The sequence below is a fragment of the Phodopus roborovskii genome, unplaced genomic scaffold (genome assembly GCF_943737965.1).
Source record: "Phodopus roborovskii unplaced genomic scaffold, PHOROB, whole genome shotgun sequence".
Lineage (NCBI taxonomy): Eukaryota > Metazoa > Chordata > Mammalia > Rodentia > Cricetidae > Phodopus > Phodopus roborovskii.
Genome location: NW_026126578.1, coordinates 10,804,493 through 10,819,771, shown reverse-complemented (window position 1 = coordinate 10,819,771; position 15,279 = coordinate 10,804,493). Strand labels below are relative to the sequence as shown.

At 44.5% G+C, this 15,279-nt stretch overlaps 1 protein-coding gene across 15 annotated transcripts in view; it reads left to right on the top strand.

The window, feature by feature from the left end:
• The window catches only part of Cacna1c (calcium voltage-gated channel subunit alpha1 C), a 614,413-nt gene that overhangs the window by 499,831 nt on the left and 99,303 nt on the right, over positions 1 to 15,279 (top strand). For all 15 annotated transcript variants that reach the window (XM_051203679.1, XM_051203665.1, XM_051203667.1 and 12 more), the window contains 3 exons: positions 1,015 to 1,041; positions 8,787 to 8,947; positions 9,908 to 10,133. In XM_051203679.1, coding sequence (XP_051059636.1) covers positions 1,015 to 1,041; positions 8,787 to 8,947; positions 9,908 to 10,133 — 414 coding nt within the window. The remainder of the gene's footprint in view (positions 1 to 1,014; positions 1,042 to 8,786; positions 8,948 to 9,907; positions 10,134 to 15,279) is intronic.

The following is a 15,279-nucleotide window of genomic DNA, read 5'->3' as shown; positions in this document are numbered from 1 at the left end:
GCAAGCATTTCGTCCCCCATTAAATGGTAGCTGTAGATAAAAGATGCTGCCCTGGGCTCTAGGTCCCCCTCCCACTCACTCAGTTAACATGTGATTAAACCCTGCAGCCTAGCAGGCAGTCTTGGGGGTGGGAAAGGGTTGTTAGCTAACAGTTCAGAGCAATAAAGGCACTTGGCTCAGCTTCTCAGTGCCCTGGAGATATAATTATCTCGTGCACGATGGCTTTGCCACCTGTCACATCTTCTGCTTTTTTAAAAAATAAAAAAATATATATAATAATGAGAAGAGTAGATGTTTCCTTGTTATATGACATAGCCTGCTTTTTGCCTAACTGGGACAACATGGCTTTAAACAGTCACCTTCCAACATTTCTACAAGGGTCTCTGATAATTGTCACTTTTCATTTGGATTCTATTCTTTGTGGCCATTATTAAATATAAACTGTTTTATTTGAGAATTTCATAAAATGAGGATTTACATCATTCCCACTCCTCCCCTTCAACACCTTCCATATACCCACCGCTCCCCTCAATTTCTGTTTAGTCATTTCTGGTATATATTTATAAATATATAACCCACTGAACCCATTTAGTATTGCTCATATGTGGTGTGTTTAGAGCTGACCACTGGGAATTAAATACCCTGCCAGGGACCTCATCCCTGGAGCAGACGGATTCACCCTCTCTTAGCAGTGTTGATTGCCTACAGTTCCTCATCTAAGGGTGGGGCTTTCTGAGATTTCCCGTCTGCCCTGTGCCATCATTTTGCAGGTCTTGCTTGTGGCTGTTTGAGCAGTCTCACTCAGCCTACTATTTTGCCTGTATTCACCTTTCTCTTAGCATCAAAGCTAAGCTGACATGTACCTTCAAATGTTTGGGTTTTTTTTTTTTCCAAAATATTTTCTCAATTGCTTGCATCCTCCTCCCCCCATCTCCTTTCTCTTCCCTCTTCCCCCCTTTATGTGGAGGAAAGTGAGTGCTTTGTCATTGCTAATATTTCCTTTTACTCTTTCAGCCACCGGATCTCCAAATCCAAGTTCAGGTGAGTGAGAAGCAAACTGCTCCTCTTCCTTCTGCCTCTCTAGCTTGATTCCCCAGCTACTGTGTCAGATGACCAAGGTAACTCCTATCAGCGGGGGTCCTGCTGGGGCTTTAACTGCTTTTTTTTATGGGGGTTCACAGTTTGGTCGAGGGAACTAGCTCAAGTGTTGAGACTAGGCTTCTCTTGCATAGTTTCTGAGTGGTTACAACAAGCGTGTCTATGTATCTACATGCCTACTTCCTGTATAAGATAGAGTACAAATAGGTGTGTGAACATTTGTTACTACTTGGTATACTTCACAACTTTGAGGGTTACAGACAGAATGTCAATTTTGCCACTGCTTGGAGACGGTGTCAGAAGCTTCCAGAGTATCCACCGTGTGGCTTGCCTCTGGCTTTACCTTCTGCACGTCTGCACAAATACTTTATTCCCACCTCATGCAACTCCTTGCAGATTCCCAAATAGTCTCTGTACTCGTGCACACTAAGACTTTCCTGTGGGGCTTTTGCTCCACTGAAATCACCATCTATGTCTCTTTCTGGGAATGTCAGGCTTGGCAATCAGCTCAAAGGGTACAGCACCTATGGCACCCTTGGCACACCACACTCCCAAGGAGATTAACACGGTCTTCCCTTCATCCTCCATTCCACATGCTTTGTCACACCCTCGTCCTAGTACTTACCATATTATACTCTACCTGTTGCAATGCTGAAAAGAACTTTGTCTGAACATGGAGTCTGCTCAGTGCCTACCTTGCTACCCCACTGGTTGCCTGTACAAGCTCCCTGAGTACTTGACTGGTTGTGTATGGAAGATGGGAACGTGAATTTAATTCCAAAACACTTAGACACCAAAAACATTGGCCATTTATTTTTCATAGCACAGTCTTGCCTCCCAAGTCTCATCATATATGTATGTTTAGTTCAGACAGGTGTTTACAACAGGATGTTTTAAGCACTTCCTGGAGGTCACAAGTATAATTTCTCAGAATTCCTCTTCCCCAGCTCCTGTCTGAGGTGGATTTGGATACCCCAGGGGAGGAATATCGCAATCCCAGAATCAGCTTAAAGAATGAGGTTCTGAAGTTCTCAAGATTCTCTTGACTCCTACCAGCTCTGATACATGGGTCTATGTGGGTTGGACATCTACCACTACAGGCCATATCGTGCCCTGAGCCGCACTCCTCCAGCCTTGAAATCTCCACTTCTGTTCTCTGAGTCCCAAGCTCTGCAATCCAGTCCTACCTCACTTCATAGTTCCACATTTCTCATGATCCATCACTGAAGTCTGGGAACCACAGCTCCAGTGCACATCCTCTCCCTACCTGCATCCAACTCTCTCTGACAACCAGCCAGATGAGTGATGGGCTAATTATTAGCATTCTTGGAAAGGCCTGCAGAGCCCCAACTCCCTGAGCCCCTCTCTATGATATCCAAGTGTTTGTAAGCAAATCCCTCTAACTTAATGGCATTCAACACCCTAGCATTAAGATTAAGTGAGGACTCCGGTATTTGACACTGCTCCAATTCCGTTACCTCCTTTCTCCCATGTTCTACTGGGATTGGAAAATGCAGGCTTCCTTCCCCTTATTATTCTTTCAAAACAAGGCCTCCTTGGTATAAAAAAAAAATCCAGGATCAGGTCTACCAGTGGTGACTTTTATTACATGAAAGAGAGCTCTAAAGACAAAAGAATACTCTCTAGATATTCCTTCTTCATCTCCTGCATGTGGAGAAGTAGCTGGGTGTGTAATAAGAACTTGGATGTATGGATGGATGGATGGATAGATGGATGGATGGATGGATAACCTGGTCTTGAAAAGACAATAGACTTGACAGACATTCAAACAAATGTCATTTTTGACAAGTACATATACTCTGAACAGTTCCACAGCCCACACACAGTAACAGTAAAGAGATTAAATTTTATAGTGAAAATATTTCCTGAATTCTATTCTCGCTATATGCAAATGAGGAATCATAGATGAATGAATAGATAAACCCAATCTGGAGTCTTGTAGAGAAGATCCCATACTTGGTGGACACTAGTGAGTTATCAGGAGACCTTGAGAATTGGGTGGTCTATTGTGTCAGGGGTGTCCTTGCAGAATCTTTTGATCCTTGGGACTTGGCCCACTCTGCATCTCTAATTGCTTACTTAGGGGCCGCAGGGGGCGATGCTTCTCTCTCTGCACTTCCAATTTAAGAGAAGCACAGCAATAACCTTGTATTCACAAATGGCTTCTTGTCAGTGGGTTGGCACAGTTATTAAAAGCACCTGTAGATGATCCGTGAGACTTAAAGAAGCCCAGAGTCACAGCTGGGGACTAGCCTCATCCATGCTATAGCCAAGTCCTGGCTGATATACTGAACCTGTTTCTGTGCATGCTTTGGAGATTATTCTAGTGGCCATGTCAAGGAAGTGCAGAGGAGCAGCAGGAAACAAAACATTTTCATTTAAAGCAGGGTAATGAAAACCTTGTCATTTCAACAGGAATTAATGTAACACATTTCAGTGACATAGTCTGTGTTCTTTGTTGCACCAAGACTTTTTGCAACTTAGCATGTCCCTTACATTTACTGTGCATCTTAGTTTGGATTGGCCACATGTTGCTAGTAGCTGCCACCCAGACAAGGAGACCCTGGTTGTGAGCAATATCACAAGCAGCTGACTAACTTACATCCTTCAGCCCACTGATGGTGTCTGGTTGGGGAATAGCTAAGGCTGGTAATGGATTGAAAATGCTTGCAGAATTATCAACATTTTCCAAATAGTTCTCTCAGTTGGGGAAACAATTTAATAATGACAGCAATAGAATTTGAGCTTCAAATTGGCCTATTTTAGGTGCAGGACTAGATGATACGAAGTCATAGTTAATTTTGAAAGAATAGTTAAATAGAGTTTTAGGGAAAAAATTAGATGATACTTTGTTACTTTGACAATTCAGGTTTTCATGTAAAGGAAAATTAAGACTACATTTGAGATTCACTAAGCATCATTGATCCAGGGACCTGTTGGAGTCTTTCCTTGCACAACTATGCAGAATTCAGAGAAAATCTTATGGGTTTCCAAAATGTGAGGACTGTCAGGCCTAGTCTTCAGCAAGAACTGCCTGACATGTCACTGCATTTCTGCTGTGCCATGAACAACTAGGCATAAGCACAAGTCTGCCCCAATCTCTATAGTCCATTTTTAGGCTACTTAGTCATAAAAGAGTTAAATGTAGCGCTTTTTCTCTGCTGTTTGTTCCAGGTTCTGTTGAAGATGGTAACTTACTCCAGCTAATAGACAGCCTGCTGTGTCCACTATTTCCATGTCTCAGGCTTGTCAGCATTTTCATGCCGAGAAAAGCCGTTTAGGAGTGTTGTCCTTTCCCCTTCCCAAGGCCGGAGGTTTTTAAGCCTTGCCTTTTTCAGTGAGTTAGACCTGGAGCATGTCTCTATATCATGTCTCACACAACCTGTGAGCCAGCATCTTACTGTGCGAGATGGACTGACTGCATTTAATACTACAGATCTGTAACAAAATAGAAGACATAGTCCCTGCCTCTTGTGGGTCTAATTATCTCAGTATAAAAAGTCAGGAACCATACATTAAAAGTTAACTGCTAACACCAGGCAATGGAAGTCCTCTGCTGGGGGAAAGCTCTCTGGAGGCCTCCATGACTGCCTAAGATGGAATCTAGGGACACTCTTACAGAGTCGCCCAGCAGGTAACATCATCACCTACTGCTGTGCCTTAGGTGGGCTTTGTGCTGAAAAGGACTGTGTCTGTTAACTGTTCATATCTTACATTGTCCATAGCAGGTGTTACAAAAGTGTTTCTTGACTGCACAAACAAAATGTGTAGTGATGTAGGCAGGCTCTGGGGGGATGCCAGGGCTAGAAGAGCACAAAGCCCACTGCAGAGAAGCTGGAGTTTGAGTTGGGCCCTAGGGATGTGCAAGACCTAGGAAATGGGACTAGAAGATGGAAGTCTTCATAGTTGGGAGTGTATTCTGTGTTGCTAAAAACAAATACGGTGCAAAGCTCTGTGCTGGGGGTGGGGGTGAAGGTAAGAGGAGCCAAGACAGAGGGAGCAGAGCACAATGCTGTAGGCAATTAAGTACAGTAGACACATTCACTTCCATCCTTCTCTCCCGTTTCTGTATTTCTAGTAAATGACTTTCAGCTAATGCAAAGAGAACATGAATAGCAGGCAAATTGCTCCTCCCTGTTTTATCATTTAATTTCTATATCCTCTATGCATATGTAAACACACAAATAAATTTACACATTCTAATAAACTATTACATTTATTATATAGTAGGAAGTGTTGCCAGGAAACCAGCTGTCAAGCAAAACTATGTTTGAAAAGTAGGAGATGTACAATTATCTTTAAATACTTTCCCTGGATAGTAATTATTCCCATCCCCACCACAACCTAAAATCCATGTGACTCTCCAGAGTGGCTCTGTGCAGTAGCAACCACATTTAACAGAGCTGGCAGAGAGCTATTGTAGACCCATGTGATGGGCCTGGCTGTACAACAACCCATGTTCACCACTTATAAACATGACAGAAATGGCCATGGTCAAATTCTCAGTATTAAACTTACTCCAAGTCAGTTTTAAAAGCAACCTTGATTGCTCTGTAGTCTGCATGACAATTATCAATGGTTTCTACAGTATGGGATTGTGTCTATTTTAAATCATTATCTTTGAAGTTAATATGCTTTTTAAATTATCTATAATATTAATAATCATAGGAAGAAGTAGAGATGTGTTCCAATAACATGAAACTATACAGTATCAAGTTCTGGCAAATGCAAAAGACCATCTCTTATTGTAACTACCTGGGACTCATTGTCCTAGTCACTTGTCCCTTTCCACATATTCCCCGATCCTCACACTTGCATGTGGCATGGCTAGATGTTTCAAGCACCCTGAAGAGCACTTGCAGACTAATGTCTGAATTGCATGGTGTCTCTTCTGTGCATAGTAAATTTCCCAAAGCACCAGCTAAGCTGAGTGCCCCCTGCAAAGCTGGGGCATCCAGTAAAGGATGAATGAGGTCAGAACACTGAGATTAATCTATCTATCCTCCAGCTTGCAAGCTGAAACCCAAGTTCCCCCTGGTAGTTTTAAGGGAAGAGTTCAAATTCTTAGATTGCCCCTGGCTCTTCCATTCTCACCATAGAATTCAGTTAAGCCTTGGTAACAGGAACAATAGGGAGAAAAATGACATAGAGACATAGATGAAGCCAAACTATCCCAAAAGGCAATATGGCCAAGTGGAGGGAACCATTCAATATCCCAGAAGGAAATGTGAGCAAATGGAAGGAACTATTCATGTAGAGGTCTGGCTCCCTGGCATCAGAGAATACAATCTGTCCTTGGCATGGAGCTTGTGATGTTGAAAAGGTCTCCTTTAAGGAGTAGAAAGTTCAGCTTGGGGACAGAGTATGTGACATACGCAGCCATTTCTATAGCCACTTCTGGCATGCTTGCATATGGTGCTGTGTGACACTGAGGATCATTCATGATTTTTCAACTGATGCACTACCAGTACAACTCTACAGAGAAATGACTACATTTTTCTGATTATCTCTAACCAGAAGACTGAAGATATGGATTAATGACTTATTCAGAATGTAGCATTACAGGCCCATTTCATTGCACTAAAATAGAAGGCTGGTCTTTGCATCCTGGCCCAGAACCCCCCCCCCAAACACACACACAAATCCACACTGAGGATTTTATTCAAGTATCTATTACTAGTTTGAGTCATGCTATGATATTTTCATGCTGTTCTTTTCTCAGTGCTAATCATGACCTATCAAACAGCTGTTCCATCCACTCATGGGCTGCAGAATGAGGTTTACAGGTCTCTACTGCAAACAGATTTTACATACCTGCTTATATGCCTAGACTAGAAAGGGACAAACAGAAATATCACATGTCAAGTGCAGATACTTGTGATTGTTGCACCAGAGTATTGTCTCACTTCCTCCTGCCTTCTTTACCACCCCAGCAGGGACCCAGCATGCCTAATGATCTTTCTGCATGCATGCCTGGCCACCACCCTGAGCCACATTCCCAGCTAAATGCATTGCCCCTCTCCCAACCGCCCTCTCTTCTCTGGTTTTTGGTTGGTAGTGGGCACGACACTCCCAGACCACCAGGTAGGCATTTGGGTGCCCCTCTTAGTACCTGCCTCTCCTCTTGAATTCCAAACTCCCCCGTTGACTTTGCATCCAGTCTGCTGCGTCTTTGCATCCAGTCTGCTGTGTCCTCGGTGTCCTTTGTGCCACTAATAAAGTTTTTCTTACATCGTGGCTTACCAAGATAGCTGGGGCTGTCTTCCTGGTTCCACCTAGATCTAGAAGCTCACCACATGTCAGTGTCTGTTGTCTTCTTTTCGGAAATAAAATCTGATTGCATGGGTCTTCCTATGGTGGGTCTTGACCTGGCTGTCTATTGTCTGATTCTCCACTCTTCTGCATTGCATTCCAGGCAGCTGTTAAATACTTCCTCTTCTGACTCCCCAGCAGAGCTGTGTGTTGGGGGTGGGGGATGGCAGTGAAACCCTTTATCATAGAGTCATAAAATGGGAATGTTTCTTTGGGATCATCCAGCTTAATGGTTCTCAGCCATACTAAACATTAGAGCCAGCTGGAGGAAGTTCAAAAGTACCAATGCTATCTTTCCGGTATTTGAACATACCATACCCAGTTCATCAGTTTTCGATGAGATTGATTTGACGCTGAGGTGAGGTACCCTGGAAGGGGTGGCTGGGTGGTTGTGAAAGCTTTCCCAAGTCATTCTACACATAGCCACACGTGAAAACCAGCAGAGCCCTTGCCCGGGAGCACGGGGGAATGCTGTGTGACTGTAGCTGAGCTTTAGGGGTTCTCTGTGGGGGGTACCCACTTTTCTAAACAGAAACTCTAAAGGTTCATTGAGCTCTCAAGAGATCGTAGGAGCCTGTGAATGTAAAGAACCTCACTGTAAAGCAGCCTCTTCCTCTACATGGCAAGGTGGTACAGGTCCAGTGGAAGGGGCAGGGTGGGGCTGGAGAGAGCATCACCCTGCCTTTCCCACTAGTATATTGGACAACTTGCTGAACCCCAGTGGCTCTTAGTTTCCTCCTCGATACCAGGCTAACACATGCTTGACTTACAGACTTTTGGAGAAGCCCTAAGACATTCCTAAAATACCAAGCCCACAGAAGGTTTTATTCATAGTAACCATTTACTAGTCCTGCCACTGCCACCAGCATAATGACTAATTTCCCCCTATACTTGCCACACTATTTCTGATAATGCCATTAAAATAAATTTAAAACAGTTGGAAACTCCTTTATCTTTCAGCACTGGAGATTGAAACCAGGGCATATCCGTGCTCGGCTTTACCGCTGAGGTATATCCCCAGCTGAGAAAATAAAAACAGCCCTACTTGTTGGGCAACTTCAGCTTCATGCCAGATGGCTTACATGGCATTCTATGCATGTCTACAGGAATCCTGGGAAATTATCCCTGTTCTCATTTCTAACCAGAGCTTAGCGATGGAGTATAGACAGACCCAAGGCCACGTGGATAGCTAAACAGTGGAGCCTAGTAAGCTTGGGAGAAGTCTGACCACCCCACTACCAGGTTGTATAGTAAGGCCAAGCCGGTGACAGGTGAGATGTCACCTCATGTGCTTTGGGTTGGCTGGAGTCTAGATCTCCCAGCCAACCCAGTGTTTCCTCCTTACCCTTTTCCAGCCGCTACTGGCGCAGGTGGAATAGATTCTGCAGAAGGAAGTGTCGCGCGGCAGTTAAATCCAACGTCTTCTACTGGCTCGTGATCTTCCTAGTGTTCCTCAACACACTCACCATCGCCTCCGAGCATTACAACCAGCCCCACTGGCTCACAGAAGTCCAAGGTGAGCAGCCCCCGGCTTTGGACTGTTCACTCTTGCTAACTCAGCCCTGGTCCTGGGGAGGGATGAATTATTGGTGGCAAGTTGACAAGAAAGCAGCCAATGACCTCTGCCTGACTGGTGCCAATGCTGGAAAGTCCAAGGTCCTGGAAGCGTGCAAGCTTCATATTAAAATTCATGCCCTTGTTATAAACAGACATGGCCCTTCAAACACTGATGTCCCTCTCACTGTCCCCTACAGCCATAGTCACTATTGTCAGTAGCAGGTCAGGAGCTGCAGCTTCTTTGGCTGTTTCAGAACCCTGGCTGCCAACTTCCCAGAAATCATTTTCCGTTCCTCTGGCCTTACTCTAGTTCCAAGTAGCTTTCCCCAGACATAAGAAGATAGGCAAGAAGCAAACAGAGTCTGGATAAGGAACAGTATCCCCAGAAGCTAGCTAAGACCCCATGTTGTGCCTGGACCCCCCCCCAAGATATCTACAACCCATGCCTAAGCATCTCTGGGGAGTGAGGCAGATATGGCCCAGGTTGTGGGGATCCTGGGATGAGATGTCTAGTGATAACATGGCACAGAGCAGATAGCCTGCTCTCAACTTTGGCTATTGGCTTGGGCGGGGTCACTGACCCCTCTGTACCTCCTGTCTCACCTCTAAAGGTTGGGTTTAATGAGAGTAGCACCAAGCCTCTCGAGTTTCTATGGGGAATAAGGAGGACAGCATATGCTAAGCCTCTAATGCATGATGGATGCTCAGCAAATCCTTATAATATGGAAACTGGACCTAATTGTTCTTTCAGAAGTAGCTGAGAGAGATCTCATGAAAAGGAGGGAGGGAGGGGGAAGGAGGTGGGGAGGAATGAGTGGTTCTTTTTTCCAGGTATGACAGTGACTGGTGTTTTTCCTCCCCTTTCTCTTTGCTCTTCTCGGTTGCTTGAATCCCACCCGGTTGGTCCTACACCCACCAGACACAGCCAACAAGGCCCTGCTGGCGCTTTTCACTGCAGAAATGCTCCTGAAGATGTACAGCCTGGGCCTGCAGGCCTATTTTGTATCCCTCTTCAACCGCTTCGACTGCTTCATCGTGTGTGGGGGCATCCTGGAGACCATCCTGGTGGAGACGAAGATCATGTCCCCCCTGGGCATCTCTGTGCTGAGATGTGTGCGGCTGCTCAGAATCTTTAAGATCACCAGGTGCGCGTGTGCCTCCTCTTTTCCCTTTGGGCGCGGGACTCAAGGCCGGAGGACTGAACCTGGGTGAGGGAAGAGCTGTAGTTTCTGGAGAAGTCTAGCCTCTGATCATATGCAGCAAGAGGAGTTGTGGTTCATGTGGGTGGCATGGCACTCAGAAATGCCCTTAGCTGCAGACTGCTGTCCTACGACTTGGCTGCATTTACTCTGCTGTGTGACTAGAAGTGCAGAGGCGGGTAGCCAGGTGGCTTTAGGAGAAAGCATTAGGGACTCAGTCACTTTCTGTCCTTGGCTTGACCAGCAATGGCGTTGATTCATCTGTAGGGTACAAGATGGCTTCCGGACATTGAGGTACCGTCGATTCTAGAAAAGCAGTAAAGGGCTTGAACTGGTTCTTTGTTCCCCTAAATCTCAGGCAGGCCCGTTTTTAGAGATGCTGTTCAGAACCAAACAGACAACGGAGCAGCAAGTGTGAGGGAGGGTGTGGAAAGCTGGGGACCCTGACTGGGGATCCTGACACTCTGGGTGTGTATTAGTGACTTCTCTCAAACCTGTGACTAAATATCAGACAAGAGCAGTACAGGAAAGAAGGGTTCATTTTTGTCTCAGGGTCCATCCTGTGGGAAGGTGTGGTCCCCAGAGTGTGAGGTGGCCAGGCACAGCTCGTCTGCAACCAGGGAGTACGGAGGGACAGGACAGAGGCTGTGCTCAGCTCGTTTCTCCTTAATCTCTGTGTAACTCCAGTCTGAAAAGTGATGCTGCCCACATTCAAGGTGGCTCCTCCCACCTCATAGATATGCCCGGGGGTTTGTGTACCCTAAGTAGTTCTAAATGTCCCCCAAGTTGACAGTCAAGATTAACCAACTTGTAGAAATGGGAAGTGAATGATACAGCTGCTGTGAAAAACAGAGCGGCCGTTTCTCAGTTAATTAAAAAAAGAATTACTGAGTGACCCAAAACTTTACTTCTGGGTATTCACACAGCACTAAAAGCCAGGTCTTGAAGTGATGTTTATACACTCTCATTTAGAGTGGCATTATTTACAAGACCCAGAAGGTAGACGTGCCCCAAGTATTGTGGGTATGGATGAAGTAAAGGTAGTATTTACATCCAACAGAATATTACTACCCTTTTAAAAGCAAGTTTGTATAGATGGTACCACATGGATGAACTTTGGGGACTCTATGCTGAGTGAAATAAGCCAGTGACAAAAGACAAACAACACCGTTTGATTGCACTTATTTGAAGTTCTTAGTCATAGTGCCAGAATCACAGAGGCAAAAAACAGGACAGTAGCTTAAGGGAAGAGGGTGGGGAGAAACTCGGAGTTACTATATGAAGACCAGAGTTTCAGTTTAATAAGATAAAAGGATCATAGATATGGATGTTCACACTATTAATATACTTAATATCCTTAAACTGTAAGCTTTAAAGTGGGTGAGGTGGTAATTTTATGTTATATGTGTTTTAAGACAATAAAAAATAGGGGAAGAATAGGCTGCTGAGATGGGTCATGGGCAAAGGCACCTACTCTGACGCCTGAGTTCGAGCTCTGAGGCCCAGTGGCAGAGGACAGAACTGACTCCTCTAACTTCCATACAGGTGTACTTGCTCTCTCTAAACAAGCAGTTCGGTTATTAGTTCAAACCTAGGGACCCCCACGATCATCCTGAAGGCAACGGCCTGCCACCAAGCCTGAAGCCCTGAGTTTGACCCTTGTAAGCCACGTGGTGGAGGAAGAGAACCAGCCCTGGCAGGTTGTCCTCTGACAGCCACATGTTTGCCTTCTCCACTGCAAAATAAATAAATACAGATCATTTTTAAAATGGAAAAAAAAATCTCTTCCAGAAATCTCCTCAAGGGCTACTCTCACTGTTAGGAAAAGCTGAGAAATGGGTCTCTCTGACAGGCGTGGGTCACTACAAATGCAGCAGAGATGACCAACTCTGAGTCAAGATGGTAGGAATTATACTTCAGGGGACTTTGATCTGGCTTCACACACACACACTTGTCCATCTGTATGTCCATTGGAGTGAGGACTGTTCATCCTCACTACAGGGCAGGCAAAGCCTCAGGAAGAGGGTACAGCAGGAATACAGGGAGTGGGCAACCTGTTCCAGGTCAGTGCTCACCCTGGGCTGCTGAAACCAATTTATAGTCTCACATCATCATTTAAACCATTTTGTTGAGATTTAATTTGCATGCCATATATTCAACACTTCAGAGAGCACAATTCATTTCTCTGTGTGTGGATTCAGTTTTGCAACCATTACCACATTCTGGTTTTGGAACATTTTCATCATTCCCTAAAGAAACTTTATATATATTTCTCCCCCCCACCCCACCCTCTGACTTGTTTAGATTTGTCTATTGTGGCAAATTTCCTGAGAAAGAAATCAATAGTCCATTGTGGATATTATTACATTCTGAATGTAGCAATGAAAAATGTGGTCCTTTGTGCCCAGCTTCTTTCACTTAACTTAGTTTCTTCAAGTTACACCCAGGTTTTAGCATAGATCAGAACTTCACGCCTATTCTGGTGATTAGTATTCCAAGTATGGTTATCACACACTCATCATAGTCACTCCTCAATGATGGGCATTGAGTCTAGCTACTTTGTGCCTATCTTAACATTGGTATCCAAGGTTTTACAGAGATGTATGATTTTCATTTCTTTTGGGTATATATCTAGGAATGCAACCTCTTGATTATTCAGTAAACCCTTTAAGATTTTGAGAAATGATAAAATTGTTTGGTTTTGTTTTTTTGTTTATTTGTTTTGTTTTGAGACCAAACCATTTTACATTCTTACCAGTGATGTACAATTTAAGGGTTCCAGTTTCATGCTAATTGTTCACTATTTATTTACTTGTTTGCTTGGCTTTTTTGTTGTTGTTGTTGTTTATTTGGGGGATTTTTTCTTTTTTTACCTGTCTTCTTAAATGACAGATGGTAGTTTACATATTTATGGAGCACAGAGTAACATTCCAATATGTGTGCACAACACATGATGATTGGATGATGAAATGGAACACATCATCTTCCACCTTTCTGCTAAAATCATTCAAAATCTTTGCTACTAAGACCTTTGATATGTTCAGTTCACTGTAGAAGTGAACCACTTGGCACTTTTCTTCTGTGCTGGACACACTAATGTCCTCCAGCTCCCTCCACAACACTGCAAAAGACAGTTTCTTTTCTGCCTTCTTTTGATCATTGCATTTACTAGAAGAATGAGGTTGACTTTGCAATACCATCCTGGTTGTCAGTGTAATGCATGTGTGTGAACTGGGCTGTGGCCAACTTAGCCAAAGTGTTCAGGTAGGACTAGCTGGGGAGTCTCTCAACCCTTCTCCAGGTAGAAGTCACCAGATCCCTTAGGAATCTGATTTCTGGGAAATCTTTGGAAAAAGGAGTATTAAACCCCTGACTTGGGTTGTGTTAAGAAACAAGAATAGAGACTTGTGCCTCCAGGTCAAGGACAAGTGTGTCACAACTCACACAAGGTGCTCCTCTGTGTGAGTCACCAGGCCCTATGAAGCATCGTAGTTGTCACTGTTCTTGTCACAATTCTCTGGGCAGCCACCTGAACGAACAGTATTGTTGAGACTCCAGAGGGAGGCCCTTGGATTTAAGTTCAGTGATGGCAACCAGAGGCTTTTTCATGTTTAGTCCAGTCAGTGCTGTCTGCTATCAGGGAAGGACGGTGAGGTCATGAGACCTCAAGCATGGGCCAGGAACTCTGGCCATTTTGAGAGGAGGAGCTCTCAAAAGGATTTCCGCAGCTCAAAAACCACAGACACTGTTCACACTGCACTGTTTAAAAAAAAAAAAAAAAAAAAAAAAAAGGTGTGTGTGACTAGAAGCAAGATGCAAGATGTTATAACAATATCTAGCAGTGAAGTTCCTTTTCTAAATGAAACTGGAAGAAAAAAAAACAAACAAAGCAGACCTCAAACATGGGCCATGTAAGAATTGTTGAAGAGGCAGTTCAAACTAGAAAGTCAAAAATACTGCTTACCAGACCCCAGAAAAAGCAAACACAATCAGCAGTTGTCTAATAAGAGGCAATATGAACACAATCCTTTAGGTCCTGTCTTGGGACTTGAACAAAAAGACAGCTTGGCCCATCAGCTCCACAGCTCGTTGTGGTCCAGAGAATTGTGTGAGAGACAGGCCTGCTGTTGGCTGTCACCGGTGTGATACCTGAGCAGTGCAGCTTTGAACAAATGGCCTAACTCTCCATAGTCAGTCTCATCTGAAATCATTCCTCTTCTCATCCTTGAGATCATTGAGGCTGAGTTGCCCTAAGAGATGTCAACAATGGGACTACCTTATCCAACACAGTGTGCCTTAGTACATGTTAGCATCTATTATTACTGTGTTTCTACTGTTATTATAGTGTTTCTACTGTTACAAACCAGAATACTCTTGCAGTCCCCTGTTCCTCCCCTACAGCTGCGCCTCGTACTCTGAAATGTGCCTTTAGACTGACTTAGGAAGACACGTTCACCCTAAATCACAACCACATGTTGGATACCTAAAGCCCTATGTGAATGCTGCTTGCAAATCTCTCGGGCTGCAAAGATCTCCTTGAAGATCTCCCAGGCTGCAAAGATCTCCAAGTCCTTGCCCAGAGTCTTGCCCAGTCCTCTCAGCCCTCCCAGCTTTCTTTTTTTGGTGGGGGGGTCGTTTATTTGGCTTCCATATCACTGCTCATTGAAGGGAATCAGAACAGAGACTCAAACAGCAGCAGATGCACAGGCCATGGAGTGATGCTGCTCACTGGCTTGCTTCACCTGACTTGCTCAGCTTGATTTCTTATAGAACCCAGAACACCAGCCCAAGGTTGGCACCACCCACAACGGGTTGCGCCCTCCCCGTAAGTCACTAATTAGGAAAATGCCCTTCAGCAGGACTTATGGAGGCATTGTTCTCAATTGATTTTTTTTTTTTTGAGGCAGGGTTTCTCTGTGTAACAGCCCTGGCTGTCCTAGAACTCACTGTGTAGATCAGGCTGGCCCCATGAACTCATAGAGATCCACCTGCCTCTGCCTCCAAATTCTGGGATTAAAGGAGTGCACCACCACTGCCTGGCACCAACACACCTTCTTATCTTTTCCAAACAAACAGTTCCACCAACTTGGGG